We start from the raw sequence: 19,463 nt of genomic DNA on the forward strand, positions 1-19,463 counted from the left end.
GCACATTATACGATTTCTTCTCTCCGGGCCATACTTTTCTCTGCTAATTCTAATTTCCTGTCTTTTGCATTTCACTCTGTCTCTCTTAACGGGCTCAAGTTTGCTGTTTTAGCGCATAATCACCCATAATCAACTGGAAATTAAAAACAAAATCTGTTTTTTTTTTCTTCTTATAAAGTCTTTGCCATCAAAGAAAAACAGGCTTCGCAAGGCTTTCCAGTAGGAAAGCACACAATTATCCCTGCAGCTTATCCACACAAAAAGTGGCTATTTAATTTTACATTTTATTTCCGTTCTTTCAAGATGTGAGCGCAAAAGCAAAAACACACTCTAAAACCTAAACTGCAAACACCTCTTTCTTCGTATTCAAACTGGCTTTAACCACTAAATTTAGCTGCAGGTGAAAAACAAGCAGAAAAAATTAACAAGTGTTCTGTTTAAATGAGTAAAACCAATTACTCAAACATAATTAGTATTCGATGGGAAAAGCAAAGGTGAGTGCAGCGTTACGGGTTGCTCATAAGGGAAGATCCTGGAGAACTGTGGCACGGCTGACGTCCTCATATTGATGATGACACTGCTGCAGACAGAAGACTTATTGCATGTCTTACTTGCTAATTAAAACAATTTTTATTGTTTTTTTTTTTTTTTGGTGGAGTTAGAAATAATTATGTAAGATAAAATAGGAACTATAAAATAAGAATTGCATCAAAGTCAGATTTACTGTCTTTATGCTCCTCTTCAAATTTTGTCACCATAGAGACAAAAAGTATTTTATCAAGATTTTATATGATAGACCAACAAAAATCAGTGCATAATTGTGAACTAGCGAGAAAATTAAACATGTTTTGTTTGTTATTGTTTTTTTGGTTACATAGGAAACGCTGAAAAGTGCGGTGTGCTTTTAGCCACATTTTCAAGACCCCAATCAATACAAAATCCAGTGCAAATAATAGCATTTATAAATGACCTAATTATTAGTAAATGCAAGTGTGCAAGTTATTCTCAGTAATACAGTTGGGCTGTGAAAACCTCAGGGGTTTATTAGAGAACAAAAGGCATCAGAAAGGCAAAGAAAAACTGGTCAGTAGGCAGGTCAGAGATAAAATTGTGGAGAATTTTGAAGCAGAATTAAGTTATTAAAACAATCACCCTACGCTTTAAACATCTAACAGATGTTTAGATCTAACAGATGTTTAAAGCTTAGGGTTCAATAAATGGTATGAAAAGGGAAAAAATGTAAACTGCTGTCACTATGTAGGGTTAAACATAGTGGTGGCAACGTTATGTTGTGGGAGTGCTTTTTCCCAGAAGGGAGCAGTGAACCTGGTCAAAGTTGGAAAGATGGATGGACCAACCCCAGGCAACATCTAGGTCTAAATCCAACAATCTATGGCAAAACACAAACATTTCAGTTCACACAATCTCATCATATTTTCTAACTGATCTTGAGCTAAATAAACAAAATAAATAAGAATGGTGTAAAAAGTTCTTTCTTGAAATGTGTAAATATCCAAGAGAAGGACACAAATCACAAACATCTTTAATTGCAACAAGTGGTTCTATAAAATATTGACTCCAGGTAGGGGGCAGAACACATATGGACAAAACATATTTCAAATTTTTATTTGTAAAACATTTGAAATCCATTTATCATTTACTTCATAGTCATACACCACTTTGGGTTAGTCAGCTGTCTAAAATCCTAATAAAATACATTAAACATTTTGGTTGTGGAATCAAAAATTCTGAAAATGTTAAAAAAGTATGTGTGCAAGGTCTGTATCCAGGGACAGCAAACTGACAATTTTACCTAAGAACTGATGAAATGATACACTCATACTATTTGTTCCCTTGCTGCAAACGAAGGTAAAGAAATTGTAAAACAAACAAAAAAAAATAATTAAATTGTAAACATTTCTATTCGTTTGTAAAATTACAAAGGTGTAGATTTAAGTAGAAACGTATTCTGACTTGCCAGCAGTTGTCGCAGTAGGGAGAAGGTTGATGAGAAGAGTGATCCATTTCTGTTAAGCTAACACTGCCCCCCAGCGTTCACTCAGGGAATTAAAACTGAGAAACTCGGCGGAACCGTCTCTTAACAGAATCAAACACACACAGACCCAAATCTATATGAAGAAGGACCTCTACTGGTTGAAAGACGTGCACATGAAGCTCATGATGTTATTGTAATAAAGTGACATTTTCTTTCATGTTTTGGAGCTTTACCAATTAACAGATGTGTTTATGTTAATCACAAACCTGACGAATCCACATCCCCTATGCAGACAGACGAGCCATCTGTAGTTTGGACATTTAATTTACATATTAACTTGTGGATGTCTTGACTCTTCATGGGTAGGCTCTCAGAGAACCTCAGTATCATGTCTTTGCTTTTTGCCACTGATGTTGTTCTGTTATTGACTTAACATTGTTTTCAGTGTACACTTTAGTGGCTAGCAGCAGCGTATGGGGGAGACAGAATGAGATTCAGCTCATCCTCCGGGTAAAGTGTCAATCTGAGCTTCAGGTAAAGGAGTTTACTTATATTGGGCTCTTGCTAATAGACATAATGGGAACTTGTCTACTGTAACTGCTTCAGTGTGTCATGAGAAAAAGAACAGAGTTAACAAGTGTAGCTCCCAGTTCACATGTCCATTAAAGTTCTGCACCTCACCTAAACACATTAGACATGGATCATGACTAAGAAACAGGTCATGGATAAAAGAGGCTGAAATGAGCTTCTTCCAGGTTCCTGAGCTTAGTCTTAAACATACGGTACAGACATAGATAACACAAGGAGCCGCTGCTGCGGTGGTTAAGGCATTTGATCAGATTCCCTTTGAGCTATTCTGGCCACATCCAATGAGTGAAAACCCCAGGGTTGACTGAAGGACCAATAATACCTTCCAGCATCTGAGTATCCAGGCGAGGGACTCCCCAGGAAGAGCTGGAGGAGGTCTGTATCTCCTTAGCCTGATCTTGAACAAGGACAAACAAATACATGGATTGGCTTTTGAGATTAGAAAACAATTTTCCACTTCGATGTGATCAGATTTGACTGTTAAAGATTTTGTAACTGTAAATAAAACTTTTTAAAGTAGGGAAATAAAATGCTGGAGAAATAAGGGTTTGCCCAATAGTGAAAAAGATCTGTATATGTGTTTCAGATTTTTTTGCAGTTTGTATATCTGGTTATAGACAAAAGTGCAAGCCTGAAATTGACTCACTAGATAAGAGATTTTACTTAGTGTTCCTACTAAAGGTTTAACGGGAAAACTAAATTTCTAAACTACAAATTGGTTTTGTTTTACATTTATATACAGTAAACATTCAGAATATAAAGCCATCAGGAAGTGTTTGTGTTAAAATTTCTGTAAATAAAGCAACAAAGTATATCACCCTTTTTAAAAGCTCAAAATACCTTGCAGTGTCTTAAAGTATTAATACCACTTAAATATTTTTGTTTTGTAAAACATAAACAATAAAAAATTGGTTTTGTGGCCCTTTAGTGCATTTTATTAGGATTTTATGTACAGATTAATGCAAAGTAGTGTATAACTATGAAGTGGAATGAAAAGAACTCACTTTTAAATACTACAGTTATATTAAATAAATTAGAATATGCATTCTCATGAGCCTTGTTAGTCAAACTAATTATCTTTTGGAAAAAATAAAACTTTAAGCAGGTGTTAAACATGCCTTTCATTAACCCCACATTTCTGTACACATTTTTTTTTTGTCTGATGTAATTTTCCAAATGTAAATGTTGTGTTTTCATTAGGTGTAAGTGGAAAATAATAATTAGTAGAAAAAATAAAGGCTGGGAAACATCAGTCTGTGTGTAATTACTCTCTACAATGTTTCACTTAGTAAATTGAGTCACTGAAATAAATGAACCATTCAATAATATTTGAATTTATTGAATAAATTTAACCATATTAGAAAGACTAATCTAAATGACATGCTTTTGTAATCAGCCTTTTTTTTAATTTTGATACACCTAATTAAAAACCCGTGCATCTATTTGTGGTAGAAAAAAATTCCTAGTAATTATAGAGTCCCATTGTGGGTAAAGTAATCTCAGAGTACATATATCTGTAATAACCCTAGGCGAGCCATAAAGAGCCGCAGATTAAGTAAGAGGATCAGTTTATAGGAAAATTGTAGTCTCATCCACAATTGAATAAACTAAAAATAAAGTCACTGCTGAAATAAAGCCATAAAAAGCCTTGTTTGCAGCTTGCTGGGGACCCCGTAAACATGTGTCTTGTCGAAAGACAAGATCAAAACCTTTTGACCAACAAGCACAATGTGAGGCAAGGAGGAAAAGCAACACTGTATGTCTTTCTAAATAAAACCATCCCCACTGTGATGTGGATGGTTTATTGATGGTGGAAACATAATGCTGTGGAGATGCTTTTCTTTAGCAGAGAAAAGAAAAAATGTGCCAACAGGAAATCCCAAGAAAACGTTTGTAGTTGTAACAACATAGAAAAATATGAGTTGAAGACTTTTGCAAGACGCTCTATATTACTCCTTAACAGCAACGTCATATTACAAGAGATATTGTGAAATTTATATCATGAACAAGCCAAAGGTAAGTTGCAATCAATTTATTTCCTCTGTCTCCAAAATATGAAAAAGTAATTAAATACATAAATTTTCATCATTTATGATAAAAATTGTGAGATATATGATAAACATAGATCTGGACGTGCATACAGACCTAAAATTAACGAATTCAATGTGGTATCTTCTCTTAAGTGACACTATTTTTATAAGACTACCAAATTAATTTTGCTACTTCATGCAGTTACAGATAATACGCTGTAGATGGCACTGTTGCATCATTAACTTCCAAGCACTCAAACTAAAAAGAAAAACAGATCCTTTCAGCCTTTCAGAATAAAATATTTTATTTGAAGCACTTTGTTTTCACTGATAGACACTATCCAAAAGCTCATTTGATAGCCCACTTCAAATGTCACAAACAGGAACCTATTTTCCAGTTCATCACAGTAGATCCAATCCTGCCAATTCATACAAGGAGCTCAAACAATACAGAACCCAGCTAGGAAAATAACAAAAACCACATCATTTTGTTACCTTTACAATCACAAACCAATCTATTCCAGTAATATACCAGCATTAGCTTTCATAAAAACACTCAGTGTTATTGCAGCAGCAATGAAATACTGGAGACAATCTAAATTATGAAAGAAATTTAGAGAAGAACTTGTGTTAATGTGCACAGACACAAGAGCATGACTTATCATCATCAAAAGACAAAGGTATTTTTGTATGTGGAACCAGTGAAGGCAATGGATTGACTGTTCAGTAGCCCTAGGATATTGGTGTACCTTTGAACTGAAAGGCCTGCACCAGCAATGTGAAAGCAGCCAGGAAAAGCCTCTGAAGGGGAGAAAATATGAAGCTGAGTTTGTAAGACTCAAGCTCTTTCAACAAAGGGCTATGGCTTTTGTAAGTCACAGAAGCTTCAAGATACTCTTAGTTTTTATTTCTGTTGACCCACTCGAGTTCACTATAAGCAAAAATATTGAGTTCTGAGTGTAAAAATAAGTCACATCTATTTTACTGTGCTTTGACTATGAAATTATTCATTCATAATGGGTTAAATGTTTGCTTAAAATCTGTTTTTGAGAAATATTTGACTTCCCTCAGTCACATTTCACCATTAATTAAAGATCATTTTCAAGAGATCCACCTGTAATTTGTAACTCATTTGCATAGAGCCCACTTTTCTATCATTCATTAAGCACACCTACACTGTTTTAAAACAGTTTTCAGTTAAACACTGATCATTTGTAACCGTAATAACATATCAGATATATATTCTATATAACAGCTATTCTAAATACAAAAGTGCACCAAACAAATGTGAACATAAAAGTAATAATAATAATAATAATAATAACTTTCATCATGTCATTTTCTACAGACACAAATACTGTTGCATTTATTAAACATTAAAAAAGAAAGTTTCCTTTTAAGGCTTGACCTTGTAAATGCAATAAACCACCATGCAAATACGCACATTCCATTGCAAGCAGGCAATGAGACACCAAGATATAAAGCTGACATTGAAGAGAGTATGGAAGGTCTTCTACTTATTGCAGTTTTTACTAAACCATGATAAATGTGTTATTCTGGATCTCCCTCCCACATGAACACTTGCACTCACATATTATGTGACTTTTTCAGGCTTTTCAGGCAAACTGAGGATAAAAGGAAAAAGGACACCCTTCGCCTCCAGAGGTGCCTTCAGTGCCTCCTCGACAAAGTAGGCGTTCTCCTCCTCCACCACAAACTGCAAAGTCTGGCTTTTGTTCACACAGTAGATGCAGTTCCCTATAACGGCACACCTGAATGGTAAATGACTGCCTGGCCTTTGTGATGCACAGTCGTGCCACATTTTCACAATAGTGTTATACTTGAAGACATTGATCCCCTGCTCTCGGTTCACGTCAAAGCGGTAGATGAAGCTTTTCAGTGCCACCATGTCGCTAGATTTCTTCCTGCTGTTGTTGTAGGGGCACTCCTGCCACTCATCCCTCTTTGGGTCATATTTGAGCAGGCGGTAGAAAAGGGAGCCACCCGAAACGTAGAGCTCTCCGCTGCAGGTGGTGGCTTCATGGGCCACTGCAAAGGCTCCCTTGGGTAGGGGAGCAATCATCGTCCAGCGGTCCATTCGAGGATCATATTTCTCTACTGTGAACAAACATTCCCCTCCAATGGCATACAGGCTGCCATCCATAGATACAAGCTTTAGTTGTGCGCGTGCCTGGTTCAAGGGTCTAATCTCAGCCCAGCGATTGGTTATTGGGTTGTAGCAAAAGACCTTATCTGACACTTTGCCTTTGTCCCCATAGCCACTTATCCCACCTGCCACAAACAGGTAATTGTGCATGGTGCAAATACCGCAGCCTTTAATGTTTACGTCTTCTGGCATCACAGTCAAAGGTCGCCAGTCATTTTCAGCTTCACTAAAACAGTAAATCATATGGCTCTCCTCTGAAGACCCAACAGACAAAGGACTCTGTGGTCGGCTGCCACAGCGGCTTGGTGGCCGGCTACCAACTCGATCAAACACGTCATTTACCTCTGCAACCATTAAGGTCTTTCTCCCCTCCATTCTCTTCTTCAAGACCAGATCCCTTTCAGACCCAGTAAGGCGTCCATAGACTGCAGGATCCTTGAGGATCTGAAGGAAGTTGTCACTCATGAATCTATAAGCAGTCTCTTTCAGTTCACTAAGACGCTGTTTCTTGGCAATGGTCAGAATCTCATAACAATTCTCCGATGTGATCTGCTCAGACATGGAGTCCATGGCAGCCTGAACGGCACAGGGGATCTGTAGGACTTTAGCTCCTGTGATGACGTCAACCACATTGTCCTTACTAACACTGATCTGGGAGGTGTAGATATAGTCAATCAGTGTAGACAAAGTCTTATAACTCATGCCCTTCACTTTCAAAATGTTCCGCGACAGACGTGCTTTGAAGTAGTCACTCTTCTCCGCAAGGATGGACTTGTGAGCATTGATAGTCTGCCCACCAACTTCAATGACTAAATCAGGTTCTTTTTTAGGCTGTGTTACGTCAGCTTCAAGACTGCTATCACCGCAGTCTTTTGGTTTTAGAACTGACCAATCAATTTTCTGTTGGGTTTGATTCCCAGGGGAATCTAGACTAAAAGACACTTTTGCTCTTGCTCCATTGCGGAGTTCATCATTTGCGCTATTTTGGTGCAGGCCAGCAATGTGATTGGACTCAGCAGAGTCAGCATGAGGAGAGTTATTTGGCTTTCCCATATCTGTAGAGAGCTGATCGACTTTAGGGATGTAGGAGCTGCTTCCTTTTGCATGATCACAGTGGTTGTTCTCTATTGGTCTTCCATCGAGCAGGTACTCCTGCTCAAACACTGGAGGAGCACTGAAGTCTGGGTCATTCTGCAAGAGCCCCTGGACGAAACCTGGACATACATTCCTATTTTTGTCAGTGAGTGTGACAAGGTCAGGGTTCATGGTGTGGATAATGGCATCAGCCTCCACAGTGATTGTTCCTCCTTCCTGTCTGTGACCCTCGTTCATATCACTCAGCTCAGGCAGTGTCTTCAACAGCCATGGTGACGAATCAGACAAACTATTTGGTCTGTTCTTCTCTCTTACTCTAAAAAAAGGGGAAAAAAACAATATTAAGCCAAAATAGAAGTAATGGAAGGTGCTGTGAAAATGTATCTGGTATCTTAGATTTCTTTTATTTCAGTTTTATTGTCACACTGACATGTTCAGATCAAATAAATTTTAATACGGACAAAGACAACCTGAGTAAATATAGAATGTAGTTTTTAAGTCACAATTTAATTCATTATAGGAGTAAATGTTATCCAAACCAAGCTGGTCTGTTTTGGTAAAGAACGCGGTTCACAGTTCCATTAGATACAGAAGATTGTCCATGTCCTAAAATGGAAAAGAAAGCCTAAACCATCACTCTACAGCTACCATGTTTGATTATAGGCATGATGTTATTTTTCTGAAATGCTGTTACATTTGCAATGCGATACACAACTTCCTATTCTAATGTCTTGGGGAACACATGATGTTTCTTGACCAACAAGATATGGGCCTTTTGTGTCAGCTGTAGTTTTCACCTAGGAGGTCTGAAATGGATGCCATTTTTGCCTAGTATTTTTCTTATTGTTAAATCAAGAACATTCAGCTTAAGTGAGACAAGTAAGATCAGCAGTGCTTCAGATGATGTTCTGGGCTTACGCACCAACTGGATAGGTTATTGATGAACTGAAAAGGAAATTTGGTAGGCTGGCAACTTCTGGGAAAATTAATCTCAGTCATGTTTTCTCCATTTGTGAATAATGGCTTCCTGGGGCTCCAAAGCCATAAAATGGCTTTGTGATGCTTTCCAGACTGATAGCTGTCAAAGACTTTGTTTTTCATTTGTTCTTGAACTTCACTGACTCTGAGCACAACGTGTTGCTTTTTGAGATCAGTCTGCCTACTCTATGCTGTCAGGCTGGCTTCATTTCAACAAAGTCTCGATTCTACACGTGTTAGAACAATCAGGATTTATCATTGTGCAAATATAGGGCCAAATGGATTTGGATGACTCTCTACTTCAAAATTAGATTTAAACGACCTTTCTTCAAGTGACTAAAGTAACGGTGTGTGATATTACTACTCGTTTAATAATTTGAAACATTTAAGTGTTAAAACATAAGAGGGGGAATGCTTCCCCCCGCCCCCCCACAGCGACGCAAAGGCGTCTTCATTCTCTTAGAGGCGCCCTTTCTTTATAAAATAACCCCATAAATCTGAAATCTAGATTATTTTACATCAGAAATGAACTGTTATGAAGCCCAACACTGAAATGCGACAGTAACGATGATGAAGTGAAGCAGTTCCAAAACACATTCGGAACATACTGCCATAATTACTCTGTCCCTTATATATGTGGTAATCTAGAGACAATTAGAACGCATGCGCAAATTCAGTTGACTCGGTAGTAGTATAAACCTGAAATATAGACGGCCTACATATTATTATTTTTTTTTTACAAAAAGGTTCTAATGTATTCTACTGTTATGGCGCTGATAATATTAAGATAATGTAGATTTAATACATGAGAGAGAGGAAAAATAATGGATTACTGATCACGATGAATCAAGAGTATGGGTGTAAATCCATTAAAAATAAACTGACCTACCTATGATCCGTCTGTGAAACAGGTCGGCACCAGCAGCGTCTCTGGTAGCCTCTCCACAAAGCTGAGTTACGTAAGGCGGCACGGATGAAGCAGCCACTCGGTGCTCCCCTGAATGAGTTTACTTTCACAGTCGGGTTATCCCTTCCGTTCAGGATTTATCTAGATCTCCCGTCTACTCATAGAACTGGTGCATTTCCCCAGATCCCAGACTCAGCCGGGGCTCCGTAGTAAAGGGGAAAAAAGGCGAAGCGATTAAAGACCAGCTCCAGGTCGCACCTCCTCCTCATCAACATCGCCGTGTCATTTCTTCCACAAGCTCGGAGCTGCTGCGCACATCAAGCGTCCTGATTTATTTTTTTTTCGTCTCCTCCTGAAAACGACAGTTAGTTTTCTCCCACACGCCTCCAGGTTGGACAGTGGGTTTTGTTTTCTTTTTCAAAGAGTTGACAGGAATGAGGTGGCGATTATTGATCTTAACTCCGCCCTCTTCAGACGGTATTAACCCCACAGTCAACAGGGCGAAGCTCTCCATCTGCGGTGCGCACTGTGGAGGCGTCCGAGAGATGTGACATTCCATTACGCATCTAATCTGTCATGGACACCATAGTAACTGAGGAAAATTATGGGTTACTGCTGTATCTATATATATATATTTTTTTAGAATATTAAACCCAATTTATTTCAACTCAAAAAGTGAAACAGATTTTATAAAAGTTTGTTACAGTTTAATTTATTTCAAGTGTTAAGTTGGTTAATTTAAATTAATATTGTTTGTAGAACATATAGAATTTAGTTTAATAGCATTTTTGCAGACATATCATGGTCTACACAAAACCATGCCAGTGATTGATGACTTTATACAGATTACCAGCAGAGTGTGACTAAGAAGGGTAAACCAAAATACCTCATTGCTAAAGAAGTTGGCCATTCACAGAGGCCCTATTCAAGAATACTCATAGAAAGTTGAGTGGAAGGAATAAGCACAGGCAACAGGGAGTGGAGAGACACAGAGTCTGAGTTGCAGTGTTAGGTTTCCAAGGTTGGACATTTATGGGAGAAGGCATCATGTCCTCTGCTGGTGTTGTGTTTTATTAAGTTCAGACTTAAAAGTCTGAACCTATTGTCAAGAGAATGCTGAGTGATAACAGCTCTAGTAATATAATAATAAAATAATTTCCCTGCTGGGATGAATAAAGTAATTCTATCCTATTCTATAATGCAGTTGAGTTACAACCAACTGTAACTCAACAGGGTTTCTTTCACACCTCAGCAGAGCAACATGTTGCATCGATCCACTTATGCAAAAGAGCCCTGAATTATAGTCACTTACAGTAATACTACTCTATACAGTTCATAGACATACTTTCAGTTGGGTGGCATTTATAGACTAAAAATCCTCTTTTTTTGATAATTTGATATTCTAAATGTTCAGGAAACTGAACTTTGGAAATAATCATGAAGCTTACAGCTCAAGGCAACACAAACCTTACTTCTATTAATAATTACAATATTAGAAGTTTTATGAAAAAATATTTGCTTCAGCACAAATTATTGAGGATAAACATCTCATGACAGCAAGAGCTTCAAAAATAAAGGCATCCTGAGTCCATAATAAGGCACCCTCCATGAAAACACCTTAACAATTGGCCTTAAAAATAGAGGAGCTACAGAGAAAGCATCACACAACTATTAGGCCTGTGAATTAGAGGGCAAAAAGAAAATGAGCCTTAATGTCAAAAGCTGAGAACAAAGGTTTGTTGAGCGCTGATACAGGCACACAGACTTTCATCATGGAAACCTCAGTGTTGGAAGGAAAACCAAAAAAAGCCTTCCAGTCTCTGAAATGCTGGGCAAACTAATAACCGGGTTAGTCTTTTGGTTCACTGAGAATGAATTAGCTCAGTGTTTTCTTAAGTTCATGTCCACCCTACAAAACTATGATATGCCCCAGCAGTTTGTGTTGGTTTGGGCTGCAGTGTGGGACTGATTCCAGCTTGAAATTATCTTTTTGGTCAAAACAGGTAATTTAAGGAAACATGGTTGTTGTGCAACCTTGAATGTGGGCGTTGAGAGAAAGGAAGCCTTGACCTGCTTCTGTTGCGAAGCAGGAGAAATCCCGGAAGAGCCGTATCAGACTGAGTTCCTGCAGCCCCCTCAGGCACATTGCTAGTCTTGGCATGTACTGATTGCTGCACACAAGCACAGTAGAGTACAAGGCTGGAGTGAGTGAAGAAGAAAAGCAATACTGACCCTCTGTTTAGGTCTTTGTTTATCTCTTAATTCAATCAGCTTGCCAACTCTCCTCACATTTTAACACAGGACTGAATGTAAACAAAATGTATTATGTCAATGCATAATGGAGGAATATTCTCAAAGCTGTTTGAAGACAACTTTACAAAAGTACTAAAGTTTGCTTAATAAAACACTGTTTATAGAATTGTTAATATACATAAGTACATACAAGTGTTTTCAAAGTATAAATCCTTTTATCATTTTTTAAATATATGGGAAACAAACATGCATTAAGGCAGAAAAAAAAAGAGAAACCTTCTTGGTGATAACATGTCCTCTGTGAACAGAAACCTGGCCCGCCAGGGATGCTTAGATGCCTTCTTATAAAAATTCAACCATCAGAACTTTGCTTATTTTTTTATAAATCCCTTTACAGAAAAGTCAAAGTTCTCCCAGCTCAGACACCTAATCCTGATTTATTACACTTCAGATTTACAACTCTGATCCTGATGGGTGATCTAATCCATGCTGAGGCTGTTTCAAAGCTCCATTCTTACCTTGCATACCCTCCAAGCCCCAGTCATTACTTAACCCTTACCTTTCAACACTGATTTAAATACTGCAGTCTAGCACACACACCCGAGAAAATTAACATGATTTAGCCACATCACAGATAAACAAGAAACACAATATAAAATTAGAGACTTTTCAGTTTTTTTCCAAGATAATTTCTGTTTTTTACAGTTAAGTGCCTTGCAGAAGTATTGTACTTCTACTTTTTCCACATTTCGTCTTATTACAGCCACTAACTTAATCGTCTTTTACTCAAACTGCTCAGTCCATCATTCAAAGATTGAAAGAGAGTGGCACAGCAGCAAATTTAGCAAGACGTCGCCTTCAACAAAAATCGTCTCTGGAGGAGGTGCAGTGATCCAGAAGTTTTAGAGATAATCTGTTGATAGAAATGTTAGTAGCGAACTTCGCAAATTTAGCCTTTCTGGAAAAGCAACAAGAAGCTAGAAAACCATTGTTGCAGGAAAACCATAAAAAGGACCCTCTGCAGTTTGCAACAATCCGTAAGGCAAGCACCAAAACCAACCTTCTGTCCCACAAAAGTATATGTGGAGGCACAAACTGACTCTGTGCATCAGACTAAATACACAGAGAGCAAAATACTTAAGAGTGGCGCAGAGGTTCACCTTCCAGCAGAACAATGAACCTAACCATGCAGTCAGAGCTATAATGAAATGGCTTAGATTGATTAGGACATTTATGTACTAGAATGACATAATCAAAGGGAGACCCAAAACAATTTCCCAATCTGTGTCAAGACTTGGAAATTGCTAACAACAGATGAGTTCCTTCCAATCACACAGAGCTTGACCTTCTTTGCAAATAAAAACTGATAAGTTTCAGTCTCTAGATGTTAAAAACTGGCAGATTCGAACCACTAAAGACTTGCAGCTGTAACTGAAGAGAATTTCATTAATGAAAGATGTTGAAACCCCATACTTTGTGTTGGTCTATTGTTAAATAGTCCAATTAAATACACTGAAGTGTGTGGTTGTTAAGTGGCAACATGTGAAAAAAGTTTCAGGGGTATACATACTGTTGCGAGGCACAGTAGATTTTTTGACCCATTTGTAGGACTTGTTTGCATAAACATTAGAAGTGATTAAGTGATTTGACTAATAACCCATTTACAAGGCTGGAATATCTTGGTATTATAGCAGAAGGCAAATCTTTTGGTATAAAATAGGCCATTTAGTTGATGTGATTGATTCAAAATACTTGGTGAAATGCTAGCAGACCGCCATCGGAGGATCGTATGCAGATCATTTGGTTCAACATGAAAAAAGCAAAAACATGAAAAGAAAATATGAGAAAGATTTTGTGAAGTTTTCAGGTATTTAGATTAACACCATTGGGGTTTTGGTGTCACATGTTCAGTAACGGGATTTGCCAGATCATGATGGTGGAGGTGTTGTCCTCATGGCGAGACTGTTTGGTCTTTTTGTTGACTCTGCGGTGGCCCAGGCCTCCAGACACAACTAGCAGAGAGCTGACATCCATCTTGCTGGAGCGGCGCCCCCTTTGGTGATGGGCGGGGTCATGAAGTAAGTCGTACAACGCCCCGTCCTCTGGGCCATGCTCCAGGGAACCTTGGGAGGGAGCTAAGGAACCACAGGAAGAAGAGGACAGAGAGTCCTGAAGAGCCATGGTGGTACAGCCTGCCTCTCCCAGCCACACACCCCTTCCCTGAGGAGGACTGGAGGCTGTGTCTGACACGGGCTGGGTGCTGTCTGCGTCCACAGACTCTATCTGTTGGAGTGAGGAGGAAGGAGTGGAAGATGGCAGGCTAGACGACCAGTTACGCACCGCAGTAGCCATGGTGAGGAACTTGACGGGCCCATTGTGTGCATGTAATGACACCATTCCTCGTCCTAAAGAAAGTAAAAATCAATTGTGGTCTATTAACAAGCTTTGTGTTCAAGTACTTACATATATGAAAAATAATATATAGTGTGCAAACAACAGTTTATGAGAAAAAAAGTCTACTAAAACAAATCGTACTGGTTTAAACTTCATCATTATCCTTGCTGTACTCTACTTTGTACAATACTGTTGAGCAGGAAAGAATACCAAGAGACAATGCAGGGTGTAAAACTTAGTCTTGGTGATATGATCTGGGGTCTGGCACAATTTTCAGTGCCAGTTCCAGGTCATTTGTGGCAAACCTCCCCCATTTGAGGATTCAGGGGATTACAGCAACAAAGCTGATTTTATACTATGGGGGGAATTTCAGTGTGAATGTCAAGAAGTTGTGCAGCCATGATGCTGTTGCTGAAAACTGTGATTATGTGAATTATTTCTAACCCAGAGTTTTCTGCCTTTATTGTTTCTTTTCCATATCCCATCACCCTGTGAGATCTATTTGGCCAGATAGGTTGAATCTACCAATAATTTTTCCAAAGTAGTCTTTTGTGATTGTGTTATTACACACCAATATTGCAATAATGACTTGCTATGCTGTGCAACTCTATTGGAAGCAAACCTGGTGAATAATGTAGAAAATGGTGAGCAGGACTGAACTTAACTGTCCCGCTTGCTCTGGGTAGAGTTTTTAAAGTGTAGCATTGGTACTTAAAAGTGTTTGAAGAGTGTATACATTTTTGCAACCTACATGTACTTTTTCAATCCACCAGTTTTGTTTCAAAAGATAAACAATACAGAGGAAGATTAAAAAGTCGTTCTTTAAATCTGTCTAGAACATATTCTAAGATGGATCTAATCAAACTGCAGAAATAAAGTGCAGCTAAAACTTTTAAAATTGTAATTTCAAGACATTTCAAACCATCCTTTATGAAAGTGTCACAGATGAAAAAGTAGCATTCATTATATTCCATAGCATTTATATAGGCATCTGGGTAGAAAGACCTAGAGAACATCATCCACTCATCCATCACCAGAGCTACTGACACCCCTGCTAAATCTTGTGATCTTTAAAATCCCCTATTTTAAAGACCATTGGGATAGTCTTTAGATCTGCTCTTCCCACAAGTTTCTTTAATGTTTATTATGAGATTTTATGAATATTCATGCTGCTGGAAGAGTAACTGATGACCAGTTATTAGTTTTCTGGTATGGACCTTAAACTTTATATTTATAATTCCTTTGTATTTCAAATAGTTCATGATGCCAAGCACTGTGCCAAGGTTCCTATGACTTTTGGGAGAGAAAAGGAGCCACACGCTCACATAACCTCTGCCATGTGTATCAGCAGGTAGTATGAGCTTTTTTTTTTTTTTTTACATGCTAGAACTCAGTCTAAGTCTTATCTGACTAAAGCACATGGCTTTAAAGTCCCATTAGCAACTAGAAAACTCCACATATTTAAAGTTGCTTAGCAAGGATATGGTATGAATCCTAAACATCCAGTTGGCAGGGAGATAGTGTCTAAGGGGAGTTATGTAGACCTGGTTACCCAAGATGCCACTCTTTGCCTTCGTTCTCCAACAGTGAACTCTCCAGATTTGCTTCAACTTCCTGCATATTGTTTCCATGACAAGAAAAACACAGATCTTCATCCAACCTTTTGGTCAGTGGGGACTAGGCTGAAGTTGGTCTTTGTGTGTTGTTGTATTTAAGAACCAGGGAAACAACAAGAGATGGATTACTAATTTGAAGTTTTAAGACTCTTAGAATCAAGAGCTGTAGTTATATTTATCTCATAGAAATTGTTAGGGGAATCAGTGAGAATTACTTAATATGCAAATTTTCTCTCAGTGAGTAATTACTCTAATTGCGTTTTTCAAAATACAAGCATTACATTCACCTACTGCAGTAAAAACACATTTCAAGGCTTTATACATATCTTTATCAGTCAAACTGCTTTTATAGAACAGATGTCAAAGTGTTATACTTTGTTACATTTGACAGTTACATTTATTCATGCATAAAAGGTAGGCTCTAAATTATAACTTCATTCTATATTACTTTCTGAAATCTTTGTATCATTTCTTTTGTCCATTTCCAGGATGATGTGAGTGAACGTAAATTAAAGCCCAAATCTTGCACTCATTTTCGCAGCCCTGCTTGCATTTTAAGAAACATAATGCACTTTAGTTGTATGTTACCTGTTACTTTGGGGATTCCTTGTAGTCTGGGGACAGAAAGCGCCACAGTCACTCCCAAGTTGGTTCCTACTAGTAGCAAACCATGGCAAACCAGCAGACTGCCCACAGAGACTCTCTGGTTTCCTGCAGAAAAAGCAAAACAGTTTATTCTTACATCAATTAAAGTGTTTCTATAGTAAATTCAATGATATTTGCATAAAAGAAGCAAGGCCTTGGCAAACACAGCCTCCCACACGGAGTGTCTCCTGGAAAAATGAGAAAAACTGCACAATTAATGATTCACTTCACCAGAAAAGAGGGACAGGCTTTGTTTTACAATGTGGCAGCATTTTCTGTAGCCATGATGTTCAAAGCTTGCGTGTCTCCAGGGCAACGTGAAGAGGAGTGTGGATAAAAGCAGCCTTTTTCAAGCGCCTGAACAAAGAAAAATGCAGCATTATGGCCAGCTTTGAGTCAAGCAAACAAACACAAAAAGTGTTATGTAACAGGCTGAGTGAAGCGTAATGCTGTAATTAAGGAAGAAGCTCTGCCTCTATTCAGAAAACTTATGGCTATTACAGCAGGACAAGCCGACATGACCTTTTTCTTTCTCTCCTCTTCAGAAAAATCACTGAAGCCTGGTCGGATGGTAAGAGCTGCGATTGTTAAGCTAACAACACCTTTCAGCTAGGAGGGCAGTAAAATCAGCCTGCTGGCAGTTCTTTTTAAATACGTGCAATTCTGGCCATTCAAAGCATAAAATGTTTCATGGAAGCTTTCTCACGCTACAAATGTTTCATTAATAGCTGAATATTTTTATCATATTTGTGGGGATGCAAAAAAAAAGTCTTACATTTTGCTAAAACAGTCTCTTTAGTGTCTCCTTTGTGGGAGGTGAGACTGCCATGAGTCATTACTGCTGTAACAGCTTGACTTGAATTTCCTCCCTCAAAGTAATCCTCTTGGGCTTTTGGAAAAATTACTGCCGGTCCCCACCCCCGCTTCTCTAGAGCTGACCCCATCCATGGGGCACACACGCCAGGCTGCCATACTTCTTAAATTCCTGCCAGATAGGCAGGCTGGTAGAGTTTAACACTAACATCTTGCCCACATGTGCTTCTAATGAGGGATCAGAGTCGGGAGAAACACAGACTCCTGGTCAGAGGCCTTGCTCAACTTCCTCCTTTCATAATATTTGGAGTTCCCCACCCAGAGGGTGAACTAAAATAAACCCTATGAGAGCATCAACACGGGCCGGCTCAGGACCCGATCCTGCACGAGAGAACCTCTTTGATCCACACTAAGACCTGACAATCAGCAGCAGGAGGGAGGAGTAGATTTCAAAAATTACAAAAACACGCTCCATCAGCCATTCAGTCAGTCCAGAAATGCCTTGGATCAGCACATTGTGAGTAATTGCCTATTGCTGGACCTGTGACCCAAAACCTTTTCTGACACATGCACACAAAAACTTTTGGGTTACGTTGTTTACCCAAAATAACGAGTTTATGCTGCTGGAACAACAATTTGAGTAGTTTAAACCAGATTGAGTCAAAAATAAATTGTCACCGAGTTTGTTGGGTTGGGAACTGTTTTATATTAGTGTCCAATTGGTCCCTACACCAACAGGTAGTACAATTTTATACACCAGTTGCTATTTTGTCAATTTCTACTTTTATTATCTGATAAACTACATACATGCATTTAGTATATAGTAGTTAACACAAAAAAATAGCTGTAAAACGATTGCAGTAAAAAATTTAAACTTGAGGGTGAATTTAAGCAGAAAATCAGAGGAACGTCAATGTTATTAATTTATTTTTTGCAAGAAACAAGTTAAATCAGTACAGCTAGAATCACAAGTGACCATTTTGTAGGAGCATTGACAGGTCTAATTATAGGTGAGTATTCACTTTTCATCCAGCACAGTGCCACCCAATCTGTCCTTTAATCTCAGGGTCAGTGAACAATATTTTCATCAATATGTGTTACATGTGGTTCAAGATGCTTGCAATATTAGTGGTGCAAAAAACAAAGAAACGTATGGATGAGTTATTTATCAGCCCCCTGATATTTGTCTCCCATTAGACCATGCATGGCTGCATATTTAGGTCACACAGCACGAGACAATGGCAGACCCACACCACTGCAGCCAGTCAGCTACCTTCGTCGAGACATCATCACAGAGCAATCTGCTGTAATGGTGGACTATCATCTGCAGCGTGTTGGGCTCTCTTTAAAACTATTACTCCTAACTTGACTGTAATTAGTACACTTTTTCCTTCTTCTGTAATGACATGCTTGTCTTGATGCAAATTGCCTGTCCCGGAAATTTAAGGTGTTCAATGGCACCACCAAATGATTGCTGTTGCAGCTTATTAGCCATCTGTGGGAATGTTGCCTGGATAAGGAACCTCTGTCTATTCAGGAGTGACTGGTCGAACTGCTCCGACGTGCATGAACATGAGTAGAAGAACTCCACCCCAAAGCTCCTCCTTGATTCAACACTGCACCATTGATAAAGGCAGTCACACTGAGGGCAACACCCCATGCTTTTCCGCCTTTTGTAGAAATAATATTTCTGAATCAGCAGTGGTCTTGGGGGTGCTGAGAAGCCATAATCACATTAAGTATTCTTACAATCTGGAGAATTATACCTCAGTGTAATGTAATGCTTCACTATCTTCTTTATAAACAGATGTTGTTATTCCTCCTCTGTGAATAAACATCAATGTGGTGCAGGATTGCAGGGGAGTCAGCCATCACTCTTTCCTTCTAACACACAGATTACAGTCAAACCATGCAGTCCAGTTTGGCTCAAAGTTCCAGTTACGTCAGAATTTATGCAAAGGCAGCACAATTTTTGGTCTTG

The 19,463-nt window shown here is 38.6% G+C and overlaps 2 protein-coding genes across 4 annotated transcripts in view; both read right to left on the reverse strand.

The window, feature by feature from the left end:
* Window positions 1-4,893: 4,893 nt before the first annotated feature.
* On the reverse strand, window positions 4,894-10,292 carry kbtbd11 (kelch repeat and BTB domain containing 11). 2 transcript variants are annotated; one of them, XM_005806127.3, is made up of 2 exons: window positions 9,744-10,292; window positions 4,894-8,192 (listed from the first exon to the last, which is right to left on the reverse strand). In XM_005806127.3, the coding sequence occupies exon 2, from the start codon at window positions 8,111-8,113 to the stop codon at window positions 6,209-6,211; it is 1,905 nt and encodes a 634-aa protein (XP_005806184.1). In that variant the 5' UTR covers window positions 8,114-8,192; window positions 9,744-10,292; the 3' UTR covers window positions 4,894-6,208. The 2 variants fall into 2 exon arrangements, with proteins under 2 accessions (XP_005806184.1, XP_005806185.1); XM_005806128.3 differs by having other exon boundaries at window positions 9,740-10,292.
* A 203-nt stretch (window positions 10,293-10,495) lies between these two features.
* Window positions 10,496-19,463, reverse strand: part of arhgef10 (Rho guanine nucleotide exchange factor 10) — a 55,518-nt gene continuing 46,550 nt past the window's right edge. For both annotated transcript variants that reach the window (XM_023352522.1, XM_023352521.1), the window contains 2 exons: window positions 16,613-16,735; window positions 10,496-14,419 (listed from right to left, as the gene is read on the reverse strand). In XM_023352522.1, the coding sequence (XP_023208290.1) occupies window positions 13,914-14,419; window positions 16,613-16,735 (629 nt within the window). In that variant the 3' untranslated portion in view covers window positions 10,496-13,913. The remainder of the gene's footprint in view (window positions 14,420-16,612; window positions 16,736-19,463) is intronic.

This window comes from Xiphophorus maculatus, chromosome 19 (assembly GCF_002775205.1).
Source record: "Xiphophorus maculatus strain JP 163 A chromosome 19, X_maculatus-5.0-male, whole genome shotgun sequence".
NCBI classification, from domain to species: domain Eukaryota; kingdom Metazoa; phylum Chordata; class Actinopteri; order Cyprinodontiformes; family Poeciliidae; genus Xiphophorus; species Xiphophorus maculatus.

Excerpts from the sequence above, each read along its gene's own strand:
- kbtbd11 (XM_005806127.3), bottom strand. The coding sequence starts at position 8,113 with ATGAACGAGGGTCACAGACAGGAAGGAGGAACAATCACTGTGGAGGCT.